At 40.4% G+C, this 14021-nt stretch overlaps 1 protein-coding gene across 3 annotated transcripts in view; it reads right to left on the reverse strand.

Moving 5' to 3' along the window:
• Nucleotides 1-14021, reverse strand: part of ARMC9 (armadillo repeat containing 9) — a 246026-nt gene that overhangs the window by 10525 nt on the left and 221480 nt on the right. For all 3 annotated transcript variants that reach the window (XM_073675277.1, XM_073675278.1, XM_073675276.1), the window contains exons 15-19: nucleotides 10805-10944; nucleotides 10589-10665; nucleotides 9339-9413; nucleotides 1358-1448; nucleotides 861-919 (exon numbers count right to left, since the gene is read on the reverse strand). In XM_073675277.1, coding sequence (XP_073531378.1) covers nucleotides 861-919; nucleotides 1358-1448; nucleotides 9339-9413; nucleotides 10589-10665; nucleotides 10805-10944 — 442 coding nt within the window. The remainder of the gene's footprint in view (nucleotides 1-860; nucleotides 920-1357; nucleotides 1449-9338; nucleotides 9414-10588; nucleotides 10666-10804; nucleotides 10945-14021) is intronic.

Below are 14021 nucleotides of genomic sequence, written 5' to 3' on the forward strand. Positions count from 1 at the left end.
TCAGAATTAGTGGGATCCGTTGAAGCGTTCCAGAGTTATTATCTCATAAAGTGACATTGGTCAGAATTGTAAAAATTGGCCTAGTCTTTAATGTCCAAACAGCCCTCGGGGGTAAAGGGGTTAAAGAACAATAGAAAGGGGCAAAATACACACGTGAAGAATTGGCGGGTGATAGGAAGTAGCAAAATGTACAAGAAAAGGAATCACTTTAAATGGAAAAGTCAAATAAGGCAATAAGGAACATAGTAAATACTGACTGTAAGGTCATAGTAAAACAAACGTCATCCTGATCAGGAACTAATTTCGTACATACTATGATGAGAGTATAGAAAGGGCTCACCTAACAAAGGATGCGAGTTTCACAACACCTCCACTGGATGAAGCAATATGTGAAATGTGCCTCAGGTCATGGGTGGCTCTTTGATCCTCAGTACACCACCACTCGGGTAATTATAAGTTGTTTTGGGAACTTAACAATTTGTCTAACCTTGTATTGACTGTATTTAGATGTAGCCCGTGCCTGAACTAGACTATACATATACCTATATATGTTGTGCTATTATCAGCCCCCCCCCCCCCCCTCTTTTGTCTCATCCTTGTCCAGTGTCATTTTATACATTTTTATGTCTTTGGCATGGTTTAGTTTTATATTCTGTACATTATTAGTTTTGATGTCATACATCTATTGCACAATTGGTAGGACAAGTCGTACACAGAGCAGCCCCACCTATCTGCTCCATGTTCTGACGCACAATTGCCATTTACTAAAATAGGTGGTGAGATTGTGACACTGAAAAACCTAAATACTGTTACTACACTGTCATAGGAAGACGTTCATAGGATCATCTGAATGCACTAACCTCTTCATCTTCCACTTCTTCATCATCATCAGAATCTGGAGCTTCATCAAATTTCTCTTCTGGTACAAAAAAATGTGAAATACTGATCAGAATAAATATTTTTTCCCTTTCTCTACAACACTTCTAACTGCGGATCTGCAATGGATGAACACATGTCGATTGATGTCATAGAATCTATTTTGTAGGTAAAGATATCAATCAATAATATCAGTGAAAGGATGGCCCCCCGACTCATGAAGATGATTAGCTAGTGCCCTACAAATGCTCAAGTCTTGTCACATATGAGGCCTTATAGGGCAGGCTGCACTTTCAATAATGTCACTGTCTCACAAACCCTGAACATCCAAAACATATCAGGGGGAGATGAAAGGGGAAAGAAAGTGTGTTTTTGAATTGTAATTATGTGTGGAAGACCAAATCCTATATAAAGAGGATGCATTGACTCATTCGTCTCCAGATGGATTCTTTTTAAACCTTCTACAGGAGATGTCAAATACCTGAATTGAGTTGCCGTACGATGAACTCAATCTGACGGTTCATATCTCGGTTTCCTTCTTTAATAAAACATCGCAGGAGCTCCTGCATCCCCTAGAAAAGCAACAAAAGATTTACAATCAGATCAAACATGTAAAACCCCAAACATTTCATTAAAACAGAACTTTAGCTATCTGTAGTTAAGCAGACAGTTATCCCGAATTACCCATATACAAGAAGTTCTTATGTGCTTTCAATAGAGAGAGGAGAGGCCAGTCACCTCTGAAAGTGGTTTAGATGGTCAGCAAATCCCGCCATAATCAGAAGTTTCGGACAACTTTAATTTTTATGGCAGTTTTAAATGTCAGTGTTTTCCAATTGATAACATAAAAATATGTCTCTTGACTGCCCCGTGAGTATAATAGAAGCTATTTTTTTTTATGGAGAGCGGATTGGAGACATGTAGACCGCATTCTAGAATGCTGTCACATAGGGCTTACAGGTGCTGGCCCTATTTTATATGGGAAAAAACTGGTGACAGGTGGGAATGTCCAGCCATCATACCGCTCAGGAAGGAGACAGGTTCTGTGTCCCAGAGATGAACGTGCTTTGGTCCGACGTGTGCATATCAACCCAAGGACAAAAGCAAAAGACCTTGCGAAAATGATGGCAGAAACTGGTAAGATTGTGTCAATATCCACAATGAAACGAGTACTGTATCAACATGGGCTGAAAGGCCACTCTGCTAGGAAGAAGCCATTACTCCAAAAGAAACATAAAAAAGCCAGATTAATGTTTGCAAATGCACACAGGAACAAAGACCTTTATTTTTGGAGACATGTCCTGTAGTCTGATGAAACTAAAATTGAACTTTTTGGGCATAATGACCATCGTAACGATGGATGAAATAGGGAGAAGCTTGGAAGCCTAAGAACACAATCCCAACTGTGAAACACGGTGGTGGCAGCATCATGTTGTGGGGTTGTTTTGCTGCAGAAGGAACCGGTGCACTTCAGAAAATAGATGGCATTATGCGAAAAGAAGATTATGTGGCAATACTTAAGCAACATCTCAAGACATCAGTCATGAAGTTAAAGTTTGGGCGGAAATGGGTCTTCCAAATGGACAATGACCCGAAACATACTGCCAAAATGGTAACAAAATGGCTTAAGGATAACAAAGTCAATGTTTTGGAGTGGCCATCACAAAGCCCTGATCTCAATCCTATTGAAAATTTATGGGCAAAGCTGAAAAGGCAGGTGCAAGCAAGAAGACCTACAAACCTGGATTAGTTACACCAGTTTTGTCAGGAGGAATGGGCCCAAATTCCGACCAACTATTGTGAGAAGCTTGTGGAAGGATATCCCAAACGTTTTACCCAAGTCATTCAGTTTAAGGACAATGGTACCAAATACTAATGAAATTTATGTAAACTTTTGACTTTGCAGTAAGTAATAAAAATGCCTTAAACATTCTCTCTTTCTCATTATTCTGGCATTTGGGAAATATTAAAAAATATGCTAATCCTAATTGACCTAAAACGGAAAAGGTTTATTCTGATTTCATGTCAGATATTGAGAAAAACATGCATATGTGTCTTTTTATATAGTGTATGTAAACTTCTGGTTTCAACTGTATACATTATTTCTATAATACAAAACACACTAAGGATAGCTACATATGTAGGGGATTTCAAAAGAGACCCAATGGTCAATATGAAAGCCCGTGGAATGAGGATTGTGTGCTATATGGACAACAGTAAACGGCAGACCATTCGGATAAGAACACAACAGAAGGAGAACCACCGAATGTCGCGTCCAAGTATCAATTAGACAATAAATGCATAAAAAACCTTTATTAAATGGATGGTTATAGTGGCAATACAAGCACAAGATTCTCCGCAATCAGGATTATAAATACAATGTCGCCAGGCACCATGTACAAACATCTGCGACCCATTGTTCAGGTATAGTTTTCCCATCCCTGCGTCCCCTCCGTACTGTGAGGACATTATATACCTACATTTTCAACCTTTTTGGGTACTTATGTAGGTGGACACACATATATCATCATTGGTAGCAGATGTTTGCACATGGTGCCTGGCGATATTGTGTTTATACGTATTAATATAGCACCTTCTAATTTGTTTATTTCATTGTATGAATTATGCAAGCTCTGTGCATTGTCATCATCTCTTTACCTGGTGTTATTCTTTTATACATCGGCTTTGACATACCTGCAGCACTTTGTTGTGCAATAATTTATTTTGGTCCATTTATATCATGTCTGTTGTTTACATATCATTCTTGTATTTATAATCCTGATTGCGGACAATCTTGTGCTTGTATTGCCACTGTAACCATGCATTTAATAGAGGTTTTTTATGCATTTATTGTCTAATTGATTCTTGGACCCGACATTCGGTGGTTCTCCTTCTGTTGTATTAATATATATACAACCCCTGGCAAAAATTATGGAATCACCGGGCCCGGAGGATGTTCATTCAGATGTTTAATGTTGAAAAAAACGCAGATCACAGACATGGCACAAAACTAAAGTCATTTCAAATGGCAACTTTAGGGCTTTATGAAACACTAAAAGAAATCAAGCTAAAAAATGTGGTACTCAGTAAGGGTACACTTTTTGCAGACCAAGCAGAGGGAAAAAATTATGGAATCACTCATTTCTGAGGAAAAAATTATGGAATCACCCTGTCAATTTTCATTTCCAAAACTAACACCTGCATCAAATTAGATCTGCTCATTAGTCTGCATCTAAAAAGGAGTGATCACACCTTGGAGAGCTGTTGCACCGAGTGGACTGAAATGAATCATGGCTCCAACACCAGAGATGTCAATTGAAACAAAGGAGAGGATTATCAAACTCTTAAAAGAAGGTAAATCATCACACAATGTTGCAAAAGATGTTGGTTGTTCACAGTCAGCTATGTCTAAAATCTGGACCAAATACACACAACATGGGAAGGTTGTTAAAGGCATACTGGTAGACCAAGGAAGACATCAAAGCGTCAAGACCGGAAACTTAAAGCAATATGTCTCCAAAACAGGAAATGCACAACAAACAAATGAGGAACGAATGGGAGGAAACTGGAGTCAATGTCTGTGACTGAACTGTAAGAAACTGCCTAAAGGAAATGGGATTTACATACAGAAAAGCTAAACATAAGCCATCATTAACACCTAAACAGAAAAAAACAAGGTTACAATGGGCTAAGGAAAAGCAATCGTGGACTGTGGATGACTGGATGAAAGTCATATTCAGTGATGAATCGCGAATCTCCATTGGGCAAGGTGATGATGCTGGAACTTTTGTTTGGTGCCGTTCCAATGAGATTTATAAAGATGACTGCATGAAGAGAACATGCAAATTTCCACAGTCATTGATGATATGGGGCTGCATGTAAAGGCACTGGGGAGATGGCTGCATTACATCTTCAATAAATGCCCAAGTTTACATTGATATTTTGGACAGTTTTCTTATCCCATCAATTGAAAGGATGTTTGGGGATGATGAAATCATTTTTCAAGATGATAATGCATCCTGCCATAGAGCAAAAACTGAAAACATTCCTTGAAAGAAGAAACATAAGGTCAATGTAATGGCCTGCAAATAGTCCGCATCTCAATCCAATTGAAAATCTTTGGTGGAAGTTGAAGAAAATGGTCCATGCCAAGGCTCCAACCTGCAAAGCTGATCTGGCAACAGCAATCAGAGAAAGTTGGAGCCAGATTGATGAAGAGTACTGTTTGTCACTCATTAAGTCCATTCCTCAGAGACTGCAAGCTGTTATTAAAGCCAAAGGTGGTGCAACAAAATACTAGTGATGTATTGGAGTGTTCTTTTGTGTTTTTGTTTTTCATGATTCTATAATTTTTTCCTTAGAATTGAGTGATTCCATAATTTTTTCCCTCTGCTTGGTCTGAAAAAAATTACCCTTACTGAGTACCACATTTCTTAAAGCCCTAAAGTTGCCATTTTTCAACATTAAACATCTGAATGAACATCCTCCGAGCCCGGTGATTCCATAATTTTTGCCAGGGGTTGTGTATATATATATATATATCCCGGGTGGCGAGCATTTTTATTGGTATATGGTCTCCCATGCTGGTATGTGCTGCCCCCTCCTGGTATTTGTGCTCCTGGTATGCATGGCACCCCTCATCCCCATCCTGGTATGCAAGCCACCCCTCATCCCTATCCTGGTATGCATGGCACCCCTCACCTCCAATCCTGGCATGCATGGCACCCCTCACCCCCAACTCTGGCATGCATGGCACCTCTCACCCCCAATCCTGGTATGCATGGCACCCCTCACCCCCAATCCTGGTATGCATGGCACCCCTCATCCCCAATCCTGGTATGTGTGGCACCCCTCACCCACAAACCAGGTATGCGTGGCACCCCTCATCCCCAATCCTGGTATGTGTGGTACTCCTCATCCCTATTCTGGTATGCATGGTACCCCATCCCTCATCCCTATCCTGGTATGTATGGTATCCCTCATCCTGGTATGCATGGGCCCCTCACCCACATCCTGGTATGCATGGCACCCCTCATCCCCATCCTGGTATGCATGGCCCCTCATCCAAATCCTGGTATGCATGGCACTCCTCATCCCAATCCCGGTATGCATGGCACCCCTCTTCCCCAATCCCGGTATGCATGGCACCCCTCTTCCCCAATCCCGGTATGCATGGCACCCTTCACCCACAAACCAGGTATGCGTGGCACCCCTCATCCCCAATCCTGGTATGTGTGGTACTCCTCATCCCTATTCTGGTATGCATGGTACCCCATCCCTCATCCCTATCCTGGTATGTATGGTATCCCTCATCCTGGTATGCATGGGCCCCTCACCCCCCAATCCTGGTATGTGTGGCCCCCTCACCCCCCCAATCCTGATGTGTATGGCCTCCTCATCCCTTTCACGCTGTACACACATACAAAAAAATAAACAGTTATACTCACCTTTCTTCTCTGTGCTCCAGCGCTGCTGTGTCCTGTTCTGCCGGAGGACCGCGCTGTCCGGCGCCATTTTGCTGAAGACACACTGTAAATGTGTCTTCAGTAAAATGGCGCCAAAGAGCGCCGGAGATCAGTGCCTACGCATACCGCGATCTCCAGTGCCATACACACTCCTCTTACCTGTAACGGCTGGATGCGTGATTCTGTCTGGAGCCAGACTGGGCGTCGCGCATGCGCAGTCTATTGAGGGTTCATATATATATATATGTAAAATACACACACACATACTTTATATTTATTTTTCTATTAACTGGCAGAACAATTGATGTCTGCTTTCTCTAAGTATTATATGAATAGATAAAGCCCTCACTGATCAGGGAGTGATACTATCGTTTCTAAAAATGGAAGCTCCCTTTGTCTGATAGGTAAACAAGTACTGGATGTTAAAAAACAATCAATAAACTTTCTGGATATATACAGTACAGACCAAAAGTTTGGACACACCTCATTTAAAGATTTTTCTGTATTTTCATGACTATGAAAATTGTACATTCACACTGAAGGCATCAAAACTATGAATTAACACATGTGGAATTATATACTTAACAAAAAAGTGTGAAACAACTGAAAATATGTCTTATATTCTAGGTTCTTCAAAGTAGCCACCTTTTGCTTTGATGACTGCTTTGCACACTCTTGGCATTCTCTTGATGAGAAGGCACGAGACAACTGTCCTGTAGTGATAATCTTTTGCAGGTAAAACAATGATTTTATTGAAGCAGAAACACACAGCCCATTGCTGGAATCAGGGTTTCAGTCCCTACATCACGCTGCCCTCAGATTACATAGCAAAAACCTGCTGACAGATTCCCTTTAAAATGATAAAAGTAAAGGAATTTTCACAGAATGCTTCAGTTCTCACAGCATCAATTTGCAATACTGCATAATAAGGCCAGAGTTACACCCTACAATGCTGATTTACAAAGTGAAATGTGCTCCTGTGTTATTTTTTTGTATGGTACACCATTATCACAGTATTTAGAGTTTTTTGGGCTTTCAAACTGTGATGTTGTTAATTACCGTAATTACCGTAAATAATTACTTTTCTTTCAGACCTTTTTATTACTTTAAATGGATTTTCTGTGTATTTTTTAAACACACAAGAATTACAGAAGCAGGGAAGCGCCCCAATATCCAAATGATGAGATGTAACGGTGCACCAAACTCTTGGCCATGGTAAGGGTGCACCGAAGCCTCCTCATTGGAATATGAATTAAAAGTTATTTTCTCAGGCACTGTACCAGTACAGTGCTACTACAGTATGATTGCTATAGGGGCTCAGTCACCTACAACACTATGTAGCCCATTTAAAATGCATTTTAGGGATGTCAGACTCCCTTTAAGTGAGGTATTTCAGGTCAGTCTCTATTTCACTTTAACCCCTTAAAAGACCAGGCTATTTTTCATTTTTCAACCTTTATTTTTTTCTTTCCCCTTCTTCCACAAGTCATAACTTTTTTTTATTTTTTTTATATACCATCGATATAGCCATATGAGGGCTTATTTTTTGTGGGACAAGTTGTAGTTTTGAATGACATTGTTAATTTTACCATCCAATGTATTATAAAATGGGCAAAAATACAGGTGGAATGAAATGGTGAAAAAAATGTAATCCTGCTTTTTTTCATAGCGTTCACTGGATGGTAAAAATTACCCGGAAAAATAATTGTCCATGTCAGTGCAATTACATTGACACCAAATTTGCATGAATTTCTTTTATTACCGTATTTATTTTTTATTTAAGGGGTGTAAAAAATTTCAGACAATTGTATAGAAAAAATGTTGTTTTTGGCACCAATTTTCCAAGAACTGTAATGTTTTTCTTTTTTCATAGCAAGCAGATGATTTTAATGATGCCATTTTGGAGTAGACCCAAAGCTTTGATAGCTTCTTATTGGATTTTTTTGGGAGGTGCAATTCTGATGTTTTGATTTTTTTCTCTATACGGTTTAAATAATTTTATATTTTGATAGATCAGACTTTCAAGGACACGGTAATGCCAAATCTGCTTTTTTTACAGTTATTTTTAATAAAGAGAAAAAGGGAGTGATTCTATTTTGTATATTTTTCATTATCTTTTACAATTATTTTTTTAAGTCCTTTTAGGGAACATGAATCTGAGATTGTCTGATTTCTTAGACTACATACAGAAATATCACAGTATTTCAGTAAATAGTCTAAACCACCGTGTCCTATGAAATTCAGCTCATGACTCCGTTTCATTGGAGGATCAAGATGGCAGGAACGGGGGCCTTCAGCAGACCAACAGAGTTATCTAAAAGGTTAACATCAGCGGGTGCAGTTCAGCCCTGGCAGCGGCTGTTAAGACACAGATGCCGGCTATTTAATTTAGCTAGCACCTGCAGAGTGTGGAGCAGGCTCAGCTCCTGAGCCTACTCCATACGCTCCATGACGAATATATCCATCATAGGGCATTAACGGGTTAAGGGGCAATATAAAACAGCTGCAATACCAAACACAGCCCAAAGAGAGGTGAGGCGCCGTTTCTGAAAGTCATGTTTTTCTTAATCCTGTATAACCCCTTTAAATCAACAATAAAGCCATTTCAAACACCCATCCATCCCTTATATCATTAGTAAAGATAGATGTGTCCATTCGGTGAGGCATAGTCAATTATATATTCTTGCTGAGTAATACAGAAAATACAGCAAGCACTTACATGTCATATTGCCAAAAAAGTGTATAGACTTCAGATTATTGTTCTGTAGGGCATGTAGAAAGATCTGTAAATTGTGCTTTCTATACAGTAGTTTAGAGCACAGCAGAAATATTTGACATGGTAGATATATTTTCAATTACTCCATTAAGACGGACAATATGCGGCTATAAGCTATTTTTTACCTTTTTTTCTAAAATGACATGATGTATTATCCAACTATTATTGTGCATATACTACACTAAACATCATGGATATATTCATTTATTGTGGTATCTCACCATGGCTCTGCCTTCTTCTCGTACTGAGGGAACAGCAAGGATGCTATAGAGAGCTCCATTCACATAGGGTCGAATCTGTAGGGTATAAACAAGAAATGCATTAATATCTGTAGATTAGCTGCTATAGAGGCTCTGTTGTCCACCCACAAGTTTCCCATTCATTCAGATCACGATAACTTTTTTTTTTTTCACCAGGCTTGAAAACAAATTTTATATAAATATACATAAATCATAAGTCAGCTTTTTAGAAAAGTCTTACAACCCCAACCCCCAAGATAAATGCAAGTAAGGTGGTTTCCAGAAAAGCGTCATTCCTTTTTTGTATATAGAGGCAAACATCTCTGTTAAAAATGTACCCTCTGTATTCGAATGATAAAGCTATTGAAAAAAAACAAACAAAACAACTGTTCTAATTTTTATTATGTTTCCTACAAAAATACGGAGACATACAACCATGTAGTTAGAAAAATATATAAAACTGAATTTTATTCATTTTAAATACAAAGGTAATAAAATAAGATTCAGGTCTGAATTGATGAAGGCATAGGAACAAAAAGGGTCAGTTAGAAGGACATAAGTGTAGAGGGGTAACAAACTCCAAAATAAAAACAGGCAATATACAAGAGGTTATGAAGGGTTCAAAATCGATATTGCAAAGTGTGAACACAAACATAGCAGCCTGTTCTAGCAGTGCAAAGCAATGATGACTGACAGCACTGTAGTTGTTCAATAATAAAATCTTGAAAAATACAAATTGCCTAATACATGTGCACACAGCACAAATAGACAAACACTTGGCGCTGATAAAACATAAAATCTTATACTCACTTCCCGTCCCGGCACTGTTCCAGCAGTGTCAGCACTTGCTCTCCCCGGGGCTCTCGTGTGGTTGTTGTGACACGTGACCCTGGCGACAATCAGAACTGGCGCCACTGGCCCCACCTTCGGACAAATCGAACATGAAGAAGTGAGAGAAAAGCTGCAGTCCTGTATTCCTCCTGATGTTCGATTTGTCTGAAGGCGGGGACAGTGACGCCAGCACTGATTGGGCACCGGGGGTCACATGTCACAACAACTGCACGAGAGCGAATGCAAACACCGCTGGAACAGCGCCAGCATGGGAGGTGAGTATAACCTTTTTTATTTTAACGGGGCCAAGCGTGGGGTATGAGAAGGGGTTGTCCAAGTAGTGGACAACTTCTTTAATTAGAACTGAAACTGTATAGATCGCATAGGTGGAATATACAAACCTCATGATTCTCATGGCCTAGCAAGTCAGAAAGCACTTTGAGCACCAGGTCAGCAATTTCACCACACATTTTCTTTCCTGTATAAGACAAATTGCAACAAGAACATTAAACAAAATCCTTTTTACCAGTGTGCCATTTCTCTACCCCCCAAAAAAATCATGACTATAGAAAATGAAATTTCTAGCACAAAGTTTTGGAAGACACATGGTCACGCACCTGCACTGCGTAAGCAGAGGTTCATGAGCAGAGCCACAGAATACTCCACCGTATAGTCAGAGAGATGATCGGTGTCCTGGAGTTCTTGTACAAGCCATAAGATGAGGCCATCTTTTATCATGGCTGATTGCATCTGACGCCTGGAATAGAAATCAGTAGATTTACTTAGTATGAAAAAATGATCAAAAGTGATCACACAATTTTATTGGTATGTATTGTGGTAAATCTGAATTTCTAACTTTTTAGAATCTAACAAGTCGCTCTGATCATTCTGCTTAGGAACGGGATTCCTGATCATTATATATTCTGTAAAAGCAACAGAAATGCAATAACAAGGAAATCTGTTCCACTTGATGCAAGATGATCAGTATTAGAACAATTCCCAAACACCGTGCATTTAGCAGAATAGTCAAGAATTAGGCCCTAGTCACATCACAATTTTGTATCCTATTGACAGGTGCTGTTTTTTTTTAGTAAGTACATTTTAATAAGATGCAAGTAAGTGGTGTGAACTTGGCCTTGCTGGCACATTGCGCTATTAGAGAACTATCTGTCCCAGATTATGTATTTGACTACAGCAGACAGAGAGAACAAACTAGAGCAAGAAGGTGAGAGCTTAGTGGAAAGAGGACAAATTTGTTAACATCTTTTAGGGAAAAATGCACGTCAATATGAGTACCTCCCCACCGCCATAGAAGAGTAATGGTAGATAACATACAACTGGAAAAAATGTGTCACATTGGTCATGCAGTTTTAAGAATGGCTGACAAGAAACTGTAAAATAAACAAATCTAGAGAATGCCATTTGCCTTTCGCAATCTATCGACAAATCGGAATATGTGAAAGAAAATCTGGCCAGGGGATTAATCCAGAAGTCATCTTAGCTGGCGGGAGGTGGCTTCTTTTTGGTTAAGAATAAGGCTGTACCATGTGTCGATTATAGAGGTCTCAACCAGATCACGATCAACAACAAACATCCACTACCCCTGACTACTAAACTCATTTCTCATCATTATTGGTGACCAACGATGAGAAAAGATATTCTGGAGTATGTTTCAGCCTGCTCTTCCTGTGCTTGTACCAAGACCCCTAAGTATCTCCTCGGGCATCTTTTTCTGCTTCCTGTTCCTTCAGCTTCCTGGCAGCACATCAGAATGGACTTTATTATGGATCTCCCTGTATCCTCAGGTTGCTCTGTCATCTGGGTTGTGGTAGACAGTTTCTTGAAAATGGCTCACTTTACTCCACTGTCTTGTCTTCCGTCTGCTGCCGAGCTCGCTGAGGGGTTTATATAGCGCCTCTCCCGTCTTCATGGCTTTCCTGTTCACATTGTGTCCGACAGGGGTTTCCAGTTCACTTCCAGGTTCTGAAGAGCGTGGCCTGACAGCTGATGGCGCCGGCTGTGTGAGTTAACAGCTCTGCTCATAAGCTCTCCTATCTGGGCTAGAAGCGGCAGTATACAGTGGGGAAAGTAAGAATTTGATACACTGCTGATTTTTCAAGTTTTCCCACCTACAAAGAATGGAGAGGTCTGTAATTTTTATCGTAGGTACACTTCATCTGTGAGAGACAGAATCTAAATGATTTTTAAATAATTAAATTACATTTTATTGCCTGAAATAAGTATTTCATCACTTACCAACCAGCAAGAATTCTGGCTCTCACTGACCTATTAGTTTTTCTTTATAAAGGCCCTTCTACTCTGCACTCATTACATGTATTAATTGTACCCGTTTGAAATCATTACCTGTATAAAAGACACCTGTCCACACACTCAATCAATCAAACTGCAACTTTTCCACCATGGCCAAGACTAAAGAGCTGTCTAAGGACACTAGGGACAAAATTGTAGACCTGCAGAAGGCTGGGATGGGCTACAGGACAATAGGCAAGCACCTTGGTGAGAAGGCAACCACTGATGGCACAATTATTAGAAAATGGAAGAAACACAAGATGACTGTCAATCTTCCTCGGTCTGGTGCTCCATGCAAGATATCACCTCATGGATTATTCAATAATCAGCCCAGAACTACACGGGAGGACCTGGTTAATGACCTGAAGAGAGCTGGGACCACAGACTCAAACATTACTGTTAGTAACACACTGCACCGTCATGGATTAAAATCCTGCAGGGCATGCAAGGTCCCCCTGCTCACGCCAGCACATGCCCAGCCCGTTTGAATTTCGCCAATGACCATCTGGATGATCCAGAGGAGGCATGGGAGAAGGTCATGTGGTCAGATCAGACCAAAATAGAACTTTTTGGTATCAACTCCACTCGCCGTGTTTGGAGTAAGAAGAAGGATGAGTACAACCCAAAGAACACCGTCCCAACCGTGAAGCATGGAAGGAGAAACATATTTTGGGGGTGCTTTTCTGCAAAGGGGACAGGACGACGTCACCATATTGAAGGGAGGATGGATGGGGTCATGTATCGAGAGATTTTGGCCAACAACCTCCTTCCCTCAGTAAGAGCATTGAAGATGGGTCGTGGCTGGGTCTTTCAGCAAGACACACAGCCAGGGCAACTAAGAAGTCGCTTTGTAAGAAGCATTTCAAGGTCCTGGAGTGGCCTAGCCAGTTAACAGACCTGAACCCAATAAAAAAATCTTTGGAGGGAGCTGAAACTCAATGTTGCCCAGTGACAGCCCGAAACCAGAAAGATCTGTATGGAGAAGCGGGCCTAAATCCCTGCTGCAGTGTGTGGAAACTTGGTCAGGAACTACAGGAAACATCTGACCTCTAAATGCAAACAAAGGTTTCTGCACCAAATATTAAGTTCTGTTTTTCTATTGTATCAAATACTTATTTCATACAATAAAATGCTAATTAATTATGTAAAAATCATACAAGGTGATTTTCTGGATTTTTTTTAAGGTTCTGTCTCTCACAGGTGTAGTGTACCTACGATAACAATTACAGAACTCTCCAATCTTTGTAGGTGGGAACACTGGCAAAGTCAGCAGTGTATCAAATACTTATTTACCCCACTGTACCTCTCCTAACCAGACCTAAAGTAACCTGGGATGAAAATGACCAGAGGGAGATCCAGAAAAAGAGGTTGTCGGGCCAAACTGATGGAGTTTTTCCCTCAGGGTACGCACCGATTATCTCCAGCACAAGAGGGAGCGCCATCTTCTCACATGCGCTCACAGGCCTCCTTTCCTAGTGAATCCTCCATAAGATCCAATGATGACCCCACAGACGTACCTATCAC

The sequence above is a fragment of the Phyllobates terribilis genome, unplaced genomic scaffold, assembly GCF_046119375.1.
Source record: "Phyllobates terribilis strain yellow unplaced genomic scaffold, ASM4611937v1 Scaffold_3__8_contigs__length_932513732, whole genome shotgun sequence".
Taxonomy (NCBI): Eukaryota; Metazoa; Chordata; class Amphibia; order Anura; family Dendrobatidae; genus Phyllobates; species Phyllobates terribilis.